The sequence below is a fragment of the Schistocerca gregaria genome, chromosome 8 (genome assembly GCF_023897955.1).
Source record: "Schistocerca gregaria isolate iqSchGreg1 chromosome 8, iqSchGreg1.2, whole genome shotgun sequence".
NCBI lineage: Eukaryota > Metazoa > Arthropoda > Insecta > Orthoptera > Acrididae > Schistocerca > Schistocerca gregaria.
The window spans coordinates 180,685,074-180,701,799 of NC_064927.1; the positions used below are offsets into that span (position 1 = coordinate 180,685,074).

General features: G+C 40.3%; 1 protein-coding gene across 1 annotated transcript in view; it reads left to right on the plus strand.

The window, feature by feature from the left end:
• The first annotated feature begins 2,826 nt into the window (after positions 1-2,826).
• The window catches only part of LOC126285104 (putative ammonium transporter sll0108), a 115,903-nt gene continuing 102,003 nt past the window's right edge, over positions 2,827-16,726 (plus strand). Inside the window, exon 1 of the mRNA XM_049984429.1 lies at positions 2,827-2,976. Coding sequence (XP_049840386.1) covers positions 2,827-2,976 — 150 coding nt within the window. The remainder of the gene's footprint in view (positions 2,977-16,726) is intronic.

Below are 16,726 nucleotides of genomic sequence, written 5' to 3' on the forward strand. Positions count from 1 at the left end.
CTTTGCTTCACATTTACCACAGTCCACGATTCAATTCCGCATAATTCTGTATTCAGAACTTTCTTTCTCTTGTTAATGCTTATCCTAACACACATTTCTCAGCTGCTCGGGTGTTCTAGCCCCGGTTCGGTATTCTCGTCGCCTTATCAAGTTTCAGGTGGCAGTAGGAAGAGGGATTTTGTTCAAACTGAAGGAGAATGACTGGAGTTTCGCTGATTTTTTTTTTTTAAACTGGTGCCGTTTGGAGCCGACAGGTTTACAGGGAGACTAGTTTCCCCCATGATGGCTGTTTCACGAACAACACATTGCAGGAGCGCTGAAAGTAGGAACAGGGGAATGGTCTACGACAATGCCTACATTCTGCTCCTGATTGCTGATTGAATGAAAGGCCTATATTTTAAGCATTTTACTGGAGCGGCTGGTAAACCGAAAAGTCCGCAGGTAGTGCTTTTGGAGTGGAAAAGTTGTGGGCCCTATGGGGTGCAGATGGTGTCTTCACTATGTTTATCAGAAGACTGTGATCCTTAGTGACCAACCAAATGGCTTAGTGAAATACGGAAAACTGGGAGAATGGTTCAAATGGCTCTGAGCACTATGGGACTTAACTTCTGAGATCATCAGTCCCCTATAATATAGAACTACTTAAACCTAACTTACCTAAGGACATCACACACATCCGTGCCCGAGGCAGGATTCGAACCTGCTACCGTAAGGGTCGCGCGGTTCCAGACTGTAGCGCCTAGAACCGCTCAGCGACCCCAGCCGGAAAAACTGGAAGAATCCCCAGTGTGTTCCCGTACGCGGGAATTTTGCTTAGGTATTTTCCTGTTGTTCTCTGGGAGTGTTGAGGGGCTTTTTTGTAAGACAAGAACTTTGAGGAAACATGGAGATATTAGCCAGCAGGAAGTAGTGGTTAGAATAAAAGTGACGTAACTGGCTAGGGCTATTCGATCCTGCAATAACCTTCATTTACATGTTTGCGACCCTGAAAATGATATTTCTGAGTGACCTTTTCCCTATTGACTTTGAACCGTATACCTGTTTGTTGTTAGAGTAATTATCAACAGCGACTGTCAGTATCGAGTTGAAGGTGATATGTTGGACTGTCAGTGGCGAATCATTCCACTTCAGTTCTCGGATCTCTGAATCTTTCCTAAAAACAATTAGGTACCTACAATTCTTTTCATTATTGACTTCTGAGTTACGAAATTTATCTTCATCTCGTAGTTTAAAACGGCACTGAGGATCCTTATTTATATTGATTTGGTAATGTAACAATGCACACCGTTAATCCGGACCCGCTAACAAACATTTCCGACTAAACCGGACAGGAGCATTTCGAATCATTGGTCTCGTACAGCGCATTTCGCATAAGAATGCTTGGATTTCGGCCACGAGCGCGACTGTGACTTCACCCGACGCTACGTTATCTTCGAGGACAGACGAAAGCAACGTTCACTATATCTGATAGTAATCAGACGTCTTTCGACGAATTTGCTTCTTATATCTTCCTTACTCCGTCCGCCATGCGTTATTTCTTGCCCAAAGTACCAGAATTTCTTCTCTTCGCTTTTTATCCACTTAAGCTGTGGAGAACCGTGACTTCGAAGCAGTTTTCCTCTTTATCTGTCTTTAAAAGCAGGCGAAGAACAATATAACATCACAGATATCGTCCAACAGGCAGGGTGACGAAATGGACAGTGAGACTGCTGCACTTCTTTAAAGAGAAAGCACAAGTCACCTGTCGGATAGAAAAAGGGCTAAACCACATGGAAATACCTGAACCACCGCCGAACAAGAGTAAATACTACTAGGGATAAGTTCTCGAAAGATACATCGTCTGTGATGAGCAAGAACAGACTGTACCCCGAATAATGAACTGCAACTTGGTGTCCTCAATCTTGCACCTAAGACAAGAAAATTTTTGCAAAAGCATTCTCCATTGACCCAGTTATGTTATGGACTGAATCTCAATAAAAATTCGTTAGTTGTATTTTATTTTCATATTTTTAGCTGTAACAATTAGCTTCAGATACATATCTAAGATATAATCCTACACTAATTAAATTACTCTAAATATGTGATTTCTGGTTATTACCGATCTCTTGTGTAATTTGCATCACATGCCTTAAGTTGTTCATAATTCTTATAAATTAATTGTGACAGTCACGTGTGTAAGCTCGGACAAAACTATTATCAATATCTCTTGCAATCTATTTTTTCACTGCGTACTTGATGGCTGTATGGTGCGCAAGGTCGAACGCCAAACAAATAAATAAACATCTATATCCATAAATCGTACTGCTCAGTTATTTGAATTTTTCAAGCTACCAGCGGTACAGAAATTTCGTACATCACGTTTGATGGCGACATTTGTTTTCTTTGGCTATGGAGGATTCACTCCGAACAGTACATAAATCAGCTAGCGCCAAACTGGGTGCAGCTGTAGTTAAAACTCAAAACCATAGAACGAGGAAAATAATTTGTAGTATTTATGTTGTACAGAGTAAGCTAAAAAAAAACTGGTCATAGTACGAAAATATTAATTTGTTTCAGCGTGCAATTTTATCTGAAAAACAACATCTGTTGAAAGAATATGATACGTATATGAGTGATGAAAACAAGACGCGATATCTTTCAAAATAATACTTTTCATTGTGTAACTCAGTGAGAATAAAATACGTCTCGCGCTTGATAGTACCTGCTGACAGCTTTTAAGTAGCACATACAGACTCTTAGAGAAGATTACAGCTGATATTGCCGCCAGTTTATCGCTCTGCGTTTCTCAACTGTTTTGCTTACACTACTGAATCGTTGGTATCTTCAATGGCGGGTGTGTTCGACGATCCAGGGGACTTGTACCACGATACTTACAGTCAGAGCGAAACACAGGTCGTGAGAGATTCTGACCCCACTTCTGCTTTACTGCTGGCGATATGCATTTTGGTAATGAGAATTGGGTTTTACCTGGTTGAGGTAAGTAACGTTGCTTGGAGAAAGGTTTATCGCAGAGATAACCCTGCATACTGTGCATTGTAACCATAACGGTTTTAGATTCAGTTAGTATATGCTCATTTATATAAATGCTATTTTATGCGTTAAGACTCATGACTGTATATTTTGATCACAACGACATTTTGCAATTTGTTGACTGTATGAAAATTTTATGTCAAGGATTCCCTGTGTGTGTGTGTGTGTGTGTGTGTGTGTGTGTGATCCAGAGAATGTGATGAGAAACTGAAATGCAGACTAAACTGATTACGTAAAAGGTAGATTTACGTATTTCACATATGTAAAACGTTATTGTTATTATTACTATTATTATTGTTGTTATTTTTTCTTCTCGGGTGGCCCAACTAAGGACAGTACAAAAAGACATTTCAAAGTTTTCTTTTAATCCTGCTTGTTTTCATGTTTCATTCACTCCCAATGGACTGTTTGTCCTATCATCAGCCCAATATATTCCAGTCCTCTTGGGTTTCACGTGTGACTAAAAAAGTTATGTTAGTCATACTACTTTCAGCCCTTCTTTTACTGCTCAGATCCGTTTTATGTATTTTGAATTCTCACAAAAAACCGCAACTTGTCTAATTGATATGAGTGGTTCCATTTTTTTCAATACGCACATAGAATTTTAACCTGAGTCTTTTCAGGTCCGCATAAATGCTGATATACTTTTAAATGCCCTAATTAGCTCCTAGTCCCTGTGTTCCTTCCTTGTATTTTATTATTATTTTTTGTTCCCGCTCAAATGGATTTCTTCTTTTATTTAGTTTAAAATAGGTGTTTCAGTTTGTATGATTAAGCATTTCATTTAACCATTCATTTTACGCACTCTCTGACGTCTAACTTTGGATCCTTCATTAGGCTAACACTAAAAACTGTATTATAATGCAAATAAAAGTTCAAGGTATTAGTACACTTTCACCAGTAATAGTAATGATAATAATAATGATAATAAAGGCATTGATCGAGCTTGGAGGCGTCGTGAGCTAATGTAGTAGACATGTATGCAAGAGGAATGAAATTCAAGTTAGTATTTGAGCTCTTGATCTAATTTTCCCATTGTCTCCTTAATTCATCTGAGTTAATATTAGAGTGGTTTCTTTCATTAGGCCTCCACCGATTTCCTCCGCCGTCTTTGTCCAATGTACTTTGTTCATTTACGTTCCGTATAAATCTCCTCTACAGAACATATATTGTACTCAAGTTATTGGGCAGAAAATTCTTTTTAGCTGTTGGTTTTACAATCATCAAAAATGTCATTTACATTTCTACAACAAATTAGATCCATACAGTGAATAATTAGTAATGTGTCTACATACTGTACACTTAGAACTTATTTCAATAATTAAAAGTGTGACTTACATCTTTTAATGTGTGAGAAACTGCGAGAGTGAATAAAAATAGTTTTGCAGAAGGTAGCCAGATTTTTTTGATGTTTTACAGTTCAGGAAGTGATTTTATACGTCTTGGTAATTTCTTGGATAGTTTTGTTCCTGCATGATACACAACTTCTTGGTGTAATGAAGTGTTACAACGACTAACACGTATGTGACAATCTGACTTCGAGATGTACTCACAGACAGATTTGTTTTCAGGAAAAAGTTGTTCTCTTCTCAGTATACTTTTTTTGACAAGCATAACTATTTCCAGGGGTGCTTTTGGTAAACCGTGCGGGAACTATTTTCGTAATATCTTTTGAAGATACAGTAAGGTCTTCTTTATTTCCTGCACTCAGTAGACTGGTGTCATCTGCAAAAAGTACTGTTTCTGAATCCCCAACGTGTAAAATGTATACCAAACAAAAAAAATGAGCCCTGTGGACCACCATGACTTGGTCCACACGGTTCTGAAGGGTGTACATGTAGTTCATTCCCTTCCGCGTACATTACTTCAGTTATCTGGGAGTGATGATCCAAATATGATTTAATCCATTGATTTGACACGCCTCTTGCACCATACCGTTCAAGCTTTCTCAGCAGCAACAAAAGATCAGTTACATCAGAATTTGAGCTTGTTTGGTCTCTGATAACCTTGACATCAACGGAACATTATCAATAACAATGTAGTAAACGAAGCACTATTAGTATGCTCACAGCTACAGCTACATCACTTCAAGACAAAGAAGAAAAAAGTCTTGTCGACCCGTCGACGTCGAGAACGTTAGGGACGTAATGCTAACTCGGACAGGACAAGAGTGGGACAAGAAACAAGTTGTGTCAACTCTTGATTTTTTATTACAGCACTCGTCATTGTCCGATTTAGACGAAGTGTGGAAATTATTTCTTAAACCATTTTCATATCTGTTAACAATAGTAGTGACCTAACAACGTACTGAATGGTGCTTCCACTACAAACTTTCGCAAGTGAGGAGAAAATTTTTTATGGCATTATATTTTGATGACTACTGTAGTTGATAAGACAAGTCCTCCATTCACATAGATATTGTCTAAATTTTTAGTGTTTGTGATTGAATCACGTTTGATAAATTTTGCTGTAGATTAAAATAAAACTAAAAATCCAGTTACGTAAATCATTGGCCAGTACACATATTTTCACTGAAAAAAACGTATATTTGTAAATATACTATGTTCCACATCTTAGCGAATTTTCACAAATGTGATCAACGAAACATGCATATAATTCAATAATTAACTAGAGAAATACGGTGTCTGGACTCTCCTCAGACTTTAAAATGTCTCTAGCCAAAGCAAAGTGCCGAAGGGAAGTTGCCGTATTTAAGGTAAGCCATTTTCGTGGTCTCTGACTAGCTTTGATGTCCAGTCCCATTTCGATAACGTTTGTGAGTATTTTAGTATGTCCTGCAAATTCATTCTGATTTAATTCACAGAATACTTTGAATTCGAATTTAACGTGTTCTAAGAATATAAATGCCGTTCGAGAATTACATTTCTTCCAAGTTTCGTTTGTTGAAACCTGGCTGAAAGCACGTCGCCTGTATGCGAAATTATTGAACAACAATTGAAAATATTTAAATACCATTATGAGCACTTGTCTTCAGACTACTCATTATTTGAAGTTCAGCTAGACTGTAAAGTACTCTATCCTAGGAAAAGCAACTAAGAATTGTCCGTAGCTCGTGGTCGTGCGGTAGCGTTCTCGCTTCCTGCGCCCAGGTTCCCGGGTTCGATTCCCGGCGGGGTCAGGGATTTTCTCTGCCTCGTGATGACTGGGTGTTGTGTGCTGTCCTTAGGTTAGTTAGGTTTAAGTAGTTCTAAGTTCTATGGGACTGATGACCATAGATGTTAAGTCCCATAGTGCTCAGTGCCATTTGAACCATTTGAACTAAGAATTATGTCACTTGACTCAAACTTTCTTAATAGTAAAAGGTCTGTCGTGTGTTAATAGCTGTACCTCATACATTGAAATTAACAATAACTAAAATTGACGTTTCGTTCTGTGTTCCACGACGCTCCCTACATGAAAATTTATTAATAGCAAACTAAGCGGAAATACATTTATACACAAAGGCTTGAATATAAATATACTCAACTGCAGTAGTAAGAATGATCAGTGTGATTATGAAATTTTTATAAAAATAAGGCGCCAAATTTTTATTATCGAAATTTTTCGTGTTCCCGCCAACAGTTTAAGAAACTACAACCTTCTTATTTTCTATATTTAACTTTGTACCTATTACGAATTCTGGTTTTCATACCCCAGTCTATATGTAACTATACAATAACTTTCAAAATCCAGATAGGAAAATATCACGTAACTTTTTCTCAAATACATCTACAAATAATTTGAGCAAGCATCACTTTCATGTAAGCTAACGATACCTTAAGGGTCTTAAGAAATGTCCGGCTGGCATTACCCTTCTCGCCCCTTAAATATTAACTCAACATCAAAAAGTCTATTTTCAGTTTAATATTTCATACGTCCTGCACCGCAGGTCTGTTAGAAAGTCTGCAATAGCTCGCTGTGGAATTCCTTTCCATTATTTGCAAGGTGAATGTTGCCCAGCCGTCCCCCTGTGCCTCGTTGCCCTCTGACCTTGAGTCCCACAGCAGAGTGAGGTGCCACCTTTCATTTCAATAGAATTTATTGCCATGAATTTTACACTCGTTATCTGGAACTTCTAAACAGATCCTATACATTCAACACTCATCGTTGCATCCAGTGTTTTACATTATAACTAGCTGAGTACCCAGCGTTGCCCAGTATGTATTCATTTCAACCTTCTATTAGTCCATATTCTCTTTCCGCCTCTCTCTGTCCACCTTCTCCTTTCACTTCTCTATATCCAACTGTTCCTCTTTTGCTTCCTTGTCCACCTCCTACGCCCTCCTCTCTTTGTCCACCTCCTCCTCTTCCCTTTATTTGTATATTTCCTCCTTCCCCTCTTTCTGACCATCTCCTCTTCTTCCCTTTCTGTCTGTTTTTCCTCCCCCCGTCACCGTCCATCTCCTACTCCCACCTGTATGTGTCAATCTGCACCTTCCCCCTGTCTGTCTGCCCCGTCCTCTTACCCCCTTCTCCCTCTACGATATCATCACTACCCGACAGGAGATTGCTGGTTCCTACCCCCACAGTACTTATTTCCAAATTGTAGTTACTATGTGTACCAAGTTCAGCTGAAAGCGACCAAGGGGTTTACATGCATGCACGTCTCACATTTATTTCTCACATAATTAACATATTTTATACATATTTGTATACATAGTTCACCTTCATTTCTAGGGAATTTCGTCCCATAGTTTCGTTTTCACGAAGCTCAACGTTTATAATGCCATAACTCCCAAACTTTCCGTCGTACAGTGATATCATTTTTGTACGTACATTCAGCGGAATATATGGAAACTGTCTGCGAAATGTGTTGCGAACGGAGTTAATGGAAAAGAAGTAATAAATTTAAAAGTCATACATGATGCAGCAGTTTTTCACACATATCAGTGTTTGTGACATCATACCCTCTGACATGTATGTCGTACAATGATATAATTTTGCAGGTGCATTTACTGGTATATGTGAGTAGTGTCTGAAAATGTCGCAAATACAATTAGTAGTCAAGAAGTAATAAATTAAAACGTCAAGTCTGATATAGCAGTTTTATTGCTGCATGAACAGCGAAAATATAGTAAGCGATATACTTCCTTCCATTATTTTGCTGGGATAGTCAGCAAGAAAAGCTTTGTGATAGTTTAAAATAATATGAAAAGTTTGTTTCAGGTCCTTCCATTCTCAAATACGAGTACTGGATGAATAAAATCTGGGTATTCGCGAGGCATAGGCTATACTCCTTTCTCACCCCCACCCTCACCCCCTTTTTATAGGCAAGTGGATATTAGCCACACAGTGGTTCTTTCCAGGCAATAAGTGATACGTGTACAAAGTTTGGTTGAAATCGGCTCATTGGATTAGGAAAAGGTGTAGAAAATACATACATTCATGTTTATAATATGGAGATATCTATAAATTATGTTAATTGAAATCGTTGTTAATGTCAACACAGAAATAATAATGAGTATTGGAAATACAGTGCAGTCAAAAGGCAAAAAAATAAAATTAAAGGAATTAACTATAGTTCCTTGTGAATAATTCCCAGTTCATATAACTAGATCTGTAACCTGCAGCCTCGAAAGGACTCGAGGTTTCCAAGCTAATTACAACTATACGAGGTGCATTCAAGTTCTAAGGCCTCCGACTTTTTTTTCTCCGGACTGTAAAGAGTTAGAAACATGCGCATTGTTTTAAAATGAGGCCGCGTTCATTGTCAATACGTCCCAGAGATGGCAGCACCATACGGCAGATGGAATTTTACCGCCAGCGGAGAGAATGAGAACTGTCTTAAATACTTAAAATGACGACGTTTTCCTTACTTGAACAGTGTGCAATCATTCGTTTTCTGAATTTGCGTGGTGTGAAACCAATTGAAATTCATCGACAGTTGAATGAGACATGTGGTGATGGAGTTATGGATGTGTCGAAAGTGCGTTCGTGGGTGCGACAGTTTAATGAAGGCAGAACATCGTGTGACAACAAACCGAAACATCCTCGGCCTCGCACAACCCGGTCTGACGACATGATCGAGAAAGTGGAGAGAATTGTTTTGGGGGATCGCCAAATGGCTGTTGAACAGATCGCCTCCAGAGTTGGCATTTCTGTGGGTTCTGTGCACACAATCCTCCATGACGACCTGAAAATGCGAAAAGTGTCATCCAGGTGGGTGCCACGAATGCTGACGGACGACCACATGGCTGCCCGTGTGGCGTGTTGCCAAGCAACGTTGACGCGCAACGACAGCATGAATGGGACTTTCTTTTCGTCGGTTGTGACAATGGATGAGACGTGGATACCATTTTTCAATCCAGAAACAAAGCGCCAGTGAGCTCAATGGAAGCACACAGATTCACCGCCACCAAAAAATTTCGAGTAACCGCCAGTGCTGAAAAAATTATGGTGTCCATTTTCTGGGACAGCGAGGGCGTAATCCTTACCCATTGCGTTCCAAAACGCACTACGGTACCAGGTGCATCCTACGAAAATGTTTTGAAGAACAAATTCCTTCCTGCACTGCAACAAAAACGTCCGGGAAGGGCTGCGCGTGTGCTGTTTCACCAAGACAACTCACCCGCACATCGAGCTAACGTTACGCAACAGTTTCTTCGTGATAACAACTTTGAAGTGATTCCTCATGCTCCCTACTCACCTGACCTGGCTCTTAGTGACTTTTGGCATTTTCCAACACTGAAAGATACTCTCCGTGGCCGCACATTCACCAGCCGTGCTGCTATTGCCTCAGCGATTTTTCAGTGGTCAAAACGGACTCCTAAAGAAGCCTTCGCCGCTGCCATGGAATCATGGCGTCAGCGTTGTGAAAAATGTGTACATCTGCAGGGCGATTACGTCGAGAAGTAACGCCAGTTTCATCGATTTCGGGTGAGTAGTTAATTAGAAAAAAATCGGAGGCCTTAGAACTTGAATGCACCTCGTACGTACTCCTAGAACTATTGCCGCGACACTGGTTCTACATTGATCTCAGTGGTACGTGCATTGCGTTATAAAGTTTCTCTTAATTATATTTCTTTGTACCCATCACACTCTATAATGGAGGAAACACTTCTTGTGCTTCTGGTGGTATTTTGATGTTGTTTTGATATCTTATGGACTGAGAGCTGAGCGATTGGCTATTAGATATTCATTGTGTAATCATATTAATGGCAGATGATATGTTTTGCCCGCTTTCTTATCGCAGTCTAATCGTCTGCATTCTGTCTCTACTTCGAAAAGGGAGCAACAGAACACGACGTAATCAGCAGACTCTTCCTCCTCACATCCACAGACTGCTGCGTTACTACATCCCATCCGACACAAATTATTGCGATATGGTCAATGAGGTATACCGTATCTCGAGTATGAGCAGAGTCGCGTTATTTGAGCCTATTCCTAATCCAGGGCGATACGCTGTGTATCCGCCTTGTGGTGCTTTTAGTACCTCAGAGTGCCATTCATCTAACTTCCATGCTCCTAAGTGTCTTTTATCAGCAAAATGAGCCCCCGCGATCTCGCACAGATGAAAATACTGCTCACACACCAGCCTATACAACACTACCTGGTGACGCAGCAAAATGTCAAGCGGACATTTCGTTATAACCACCAACAAACTCTCCTCAAATGCACTGCAAAAGGTGCCAGTCAGCCTCAGCAGTAAGCTCCGCTGAATTCGCGCAGTATTGTTTTGTAGCTCTCCAGTCGAAGGCGATGTGCCCAGTAGCCGGCAGCTGCCAGCCAAGCCCAGACTAGCGTTTACCATAGGTTCTTGATATGACCGCACCACATGCAACGGTAATTTACAGTCAGCAGTATCATCGCCGGCAGTCTCACGCACCACTTTCGACGCCTTCTGAATAACAGTTTGCTATGTTCTATAAAGTTTCTTTTCTCGCCTATACGGGTTCCCGGGTTCGATTCCCGGCGGGGTCAGGGATTTTCTCTGCCTCGTGATGGCTGGGTGTTGTGTGGTGTCCTTAGGTTAGTTAGGTAGTAGTTCTAAGTTCTAGGGGACTGATGACCATAGATGTTAAGTCCCATAGTGCTCAGAGCCATTTGAACCATTTTTTTTACGCCTATAAGAGTTCTTATATACCTGCCAACAGTTCTGCGTTTATAGAGCTTCCGTCAAGATTCACAGACGCATTTGTGGCGAGAGAAAGTTGTTCCTTCAGAAGTGTGCAGGTGGTTTTAGGAACAGTTATAGGCAGTTTGTTGACTGTGCACCACCACTGCATTTAACAAGCACGTAATTCGTCTTTTCCACAAGTCTAGTCCTTGGGTGCACAGACATTACTACTTCAATGTGATTAGCGAATGCAACAATATCTTCAACAGCATCTGCCATGTCTAAAAGATGCATTTGGGACTCAGTACTAAGATCTCAGAATAGTGGACCACTTATGGAGCCTTGAGCACAAGCCAAACAGTAAAACTTATGACGGGTTGTAGTAATTTTTACTGCTTATCTTGTTCTGCCCCAAAAGCCACATGACGCTACGTCCACTACAATAATCTTGCAGAGACGCTGGGAGATTAAAGAATGTGCCCGCTATGTTAATCATGGGTGTCACTGCATATTACGGAGTCGAATTTTTTATCATCTAAAGAGCTCTATTAACCGCACCATCTATAGACTGCTGCCACTGTTGGACACTATGTAACAGTTTTACAGATCTCGCGAGCGAGTGGTCTCTCTCTCTTTATCTCTCTCTCTCTATCTATCTCTCTCTCTCTCTCTCTCTCTCTCTCTCTCTCTCTCTCTCTCTCTCTCTCTCTCTTTTTTTTTTTTTTTTTTTACATCTCATTAGATTTCATGCTCATGCAAAAACCTGACACCGTTTGGTGCAGAGGGAGGTAAAGATCCTACTCCCTGTCCCCTGTCAGTACTTCATCTTAACTCCACGGAGCTAAATTCTGACAGTAATAAATTCATGACCTTGAAATTAATTTTTAACTTTCTGCTGTACGTGTTTAATTAGTTTTGCACTACGAAACGAAACTAAAATAATCCATATTATATGTAAACTAGCTACAAATAGTATAAGCGAGTGGCAAGGAACATGCATTGTAGGCACAGTAATCTCTACATATAAAAGGCAATGTCTGTCTCTCTGACTGTCTGACTCACTCACTCATCATCGTCCAGCCCAACCCGCTAAAGATAGAATCTTGAAATCCGGAAAAGATGCGCATCTTATGCTGTAGGCGTCGTTTAAGGAGGTCTCTTTCGAAATTCCACCCAAAGGGTGTGAAATTGCGGATGAAGAGTTTATTTCCGAAAACGTCGCTATTCAGGCAGTTTTGAATCTAGACCTACGATAATTGGTTCTAGTGCAGAAATAAAGTAACACGTGTTTCGGCATTTTTGGAACTTTAACCCAATGGAGGAGAATTAGTGGGTGAAACTTTTTGAAAAAATATATCATCATTAAAGAACTACTATAGTATTTTTAAAGCTAGACCTATCAGCATCGGTATTTGACTTTTTGGTTACAGAAAAAATATATGTTTCAGTGTTTGTGGAAATTGAACCTCTAAGGGCTTGAAATAGGAGTTGAGATTTCTTATGAAAATCTTTTATTATGAAAGCATTTTTAAAGCTAAATCTATAAAAATTTAAATTTGGCTTCTCAGTCAGAAATTAAAAACCATATGTGTCGATGTTTTTGGAAATTTAACCCCTTAGGGGGTGAAACGGGGGATGGAAGTTTTTATGGAAATATTTCATTGTCCAAGCACTTTTGAAACTAACTCTATCAAAATTTGTAATACACTCCTCTATTAGAAATAAAGCAAACGCATATCATTGATTTTGGAAGTTCAATCCCTAAGTGAGTGATATAGGAGTGAAACATTTTATGAAAAGATTTCATTGCGAAAGCATTTTTAAAGCTAAGTCTTTGAAAACGGGTGTTCGGCTTCTCGGTTAGGGATTAAATAATATGTGTTTTATTGCTTCTGAAATTCAATCCCTAAAGGGGTAACATAGTGTCACGGCGATTCATTGACGCATCATCGCCCAGCCCAAACCACTAAGTATAGAAACTGAAAGTTTGGAGAAGGTGTGAATGTTATACTGTAGTCATCATTTAGGAAAATTCCTCTCCTAAGAGAGTGAATGGGGGATGAAAGGCTTGCTGAATGTGTGTCGCTATTATGGAAATTTTGAAGTTATTGCTACGAACACTGGTATTTGGTTTTTCAGTTCGAAAATAAAAAATACATGTTTCAGCATTTTTGAAAATTCAACTATAAACTGGGTAAAATAGTGGGTGGAAGTTTTTTTGAAAATAAATTATAACTAAAGAACTACTAAAGGATTTTTAAGGCTACATCTATGACAACTAGTATTTGGCTTCTCGGTTAGAAATAAAAGAAATACGTGTTCCAATGTTTCTGGAAATTCAACCCCCTAAGAGAATGCAATAGGCGATGAAAATTTTTAAGAAAATATTTTTTTACATAAAAGAATTTTAAAGCTAAATTTATGAAAATTGGTATTTCACTTCTCGGTTAGATATAAAGAAATATTTGTTAAGGTGTCTTCGGACACCAGCTAGCAGAATCGCTTTCTGGTCAGAAGTACTTTCGGCAAAGATCATGTTTATATGGCCTTGATTAGTGTGAAAAGCTTAGTAAGTGTTGCAGTTTGTGAACAACATAACAATACGACTAAATGGAAACAAAAAAATCTCTGCCGGTCGTACTGTCTACATGAGCGAAGCAGCGGGCGCTAAGGTTTTGTTAGTAAGCGCACCGCTGCGCGCAGTGTGTGAACCTATGGCGTCTTCTGCTGGTGAAGGTCTGAAGTGCAGAAATGAACCAGTAACACTGAAACCAGAACTTTTTCTGCATCGTAGAACAACTCTGTCGAGTTCCACGAAGACGAGAGGTGATACTATTGTAGTCATCAATAAAAGTCAATAAAAACCAACTCTACACCAAAGGAAAGCTGAAGTTTTAAATTTCGGGCTTAAGAAATCTTTCACACAAGAGGATCGTACATACCTACCGTCGTCTGGCCGTCGCACAGACTCCCGCATGGAGCGTAAGGTCGTGTGACTAGGGCCTCCCGTCGGGTAGTCCGTTCGCCGGGTGCAAGTCTTTCGATTTGACGCCACTTCGGCGATTTGCATGTCGATGGGGATGAAATGATGATGATTAGGACAACACAACAACCAGTCCCTGAGCGGAGAAAATCTCCGACCCGGGTCCTTAGGACTGACTTCTGTCGCGCTGACCACTCAGCTAACGGGGGCGGAAAGCACCGTAAGGTAGTAATCGGTCTTGGCCTAGAGAAGTAGGTGAAAGAGTTGAAAACAAATAAGTCACCAGATAACGCTGAAATCTCAATTCAGTTTTACAGTGAGTAGTCTGTGGCATTAGCCCTTTATTTAGCTTGCATTAATCGCGAATCTGTCGCCCAGCACAAAGTCCCAAGCGACTGGAGAAAAGCACAGCTGACTCCTGTATGCGAGAAGGATAAAAGAACGGATCCACTAAACTTCCAGACCAATATCCTTAAAGTCACTTTACTTCGGAATTATTGAACATATTCTCACTTCGAATATAACGATTCTCCTAGAAACGGTAGAGTTTAAGTCCACAAATCAGCACGGTTTTAGAAAGCATCGCTCGTGTGAAACTCAGCTTGCCCTTTTCTCATATGATATCCTACGAATCATGGATGAAGGGTAACAGGCTGCTTCCACATTCCTAGGTTTCCGAAAGTACTTCATATGGTTCCCCAATGTGGGCTATTAACTAAGGTACGAGCATACGGAGTAGGTTACCAGATATGTGAGTTACTCGAAGAGTTTCTAATAGAACCCAGTAAATTGTCTACGACAGCGATGGTTCATCAGACACGAGAGTACAGTCAGAAGTGCCCCAGGGAAGTGTGATAGACCCTATTTCATTCTCCATGTACATAACTGACGTGGTGGACAAAGTGAGCAGCCGTTGTTTGGAGATGATGAGGAACACTAGGGGGTGTCGTCGTTGAGTGACTGTAGGAGGATACAAGACACAATTTCTATTTGGTGTAATGAATGGCAGGTTGCTCTAAATCTCGTATTATTAAAGCTAACGCTAATGAGCAGGAAAAACTAACCGCTGATGCTCGAATACAGCGTTAGCAATGTATTGTTTCCCACAGTCACGTTGATGAAATGTCCAGGCTTAACGTTGCAAAGCGATATGCATGTAACGAGCTCGTAAGGCCAGTAGTAGGGATGGTGAAATGGTCAACTTAGGTTTATTGCGAGAATTTTGGGACAGTGTGGTTCAACTGTAAAGGAGACCGCGTATAGAATACTAGTGCGAGCTATTCTTGAGTACTGCATTAGTGTTTGGGATCCATACCACGTCGTCGGATTAAAGGAAGACATCGAGGTGGTTCAGGGATGGGGTGCTAGATTCGTTACCGAAGGTTCTGTCAACATCCAAGTATTACGGAAATCCTTTGGAAACGCAAACGGGAATCCCTAGAGGGAATGCGCCGTTCTTTCCCAGGAACACTTTGAAGAAAATTTTGAGAATCAGCGTTTGAAGCTGACTGCGAAACGATTCTTCTCCCGCCAAAGTATATTTCGCTCAAGGATCACAAGGATAAGAGAAATTAGAGCTCGTACGTATGCATAGAGACTATCGTTTTTCCCTCGCTATATTTGCGAGCGGAATAGGAAAAGAAATGGATAGCAGTGGTACCGGGTACCGTCCGCCACGCACCATTGGTAGCTTGAGAAGTACGTACGTAGATGTAGGCACAATCACTAGTGATTTTATTCCTGCAAATGGTAACAGAAAATTCATGTCCAAAAATATATTCTGTGGTTTGTATATTTATTGTGTTTATCCTGCAGAAAACTGACCGGAGTTTGCAACATTATTCCGGACACCTGTTGTCTTTCGCCTTACATGTGTATCTCTAAACAGATCACAAATCCGTAAATAACTTCTTATTCAGAGAATTACGTTGTCACATTTGCATTACGTTTTCTGTATGACAATGAGTGACAACAAAATTGGTGATATGAAGTGGAGGACTTTGGATATCAAATACAGGGTGAGTACAAAGACTTGGCGTGATTATAAAAATTTATAATAGAATAACCGTTTGACATAATAAGTTACATTTGATGCAGTTACATGGGTTAGTGTTACCAGTTTTTTTAAGACCACTTACGTTAGTAAACCTCAATGTGTGCTTCCTTGGTAGCTCGGAGAATGCCAAGGTGGTATTCCAGTTCCCGCCAGGTGTTTCGTAACATGTGTTCTGTGACAGTAGCCATAGCAGCCTGTAACCTAGCCTTCAGTTTGTCGACGTCAGAAACTGATGTGACGAAGACTCTGTCCTTTATATAGCCCCAGAAAAGAAAGTCAAGGGGCGTATTGCCTGGAGAGCAGGGTGGCCAGGGGGTTGGACCGTTCCTTCCAATCCACCGATCCGGACATTACGCCCCTTGAATTTTTTTTCTGCGGTTATTTCAAGGACAGAGTCTTCATCACACCAGTTGCTGATGTCGACGAACTGAAGGCTAGGTTACAGGCTTCTGTGGGTACTGTGACAGAACACATGTTATGAAACACCTGGCGGGAACTGCAATACCACCCCGACATTCTCCGAGCTACCAACGGTGCACACGTTGAGGTTTACTAACGAAAATGGGCTTTAAAAAAAACCTAGTAACACTAACCTATGTAA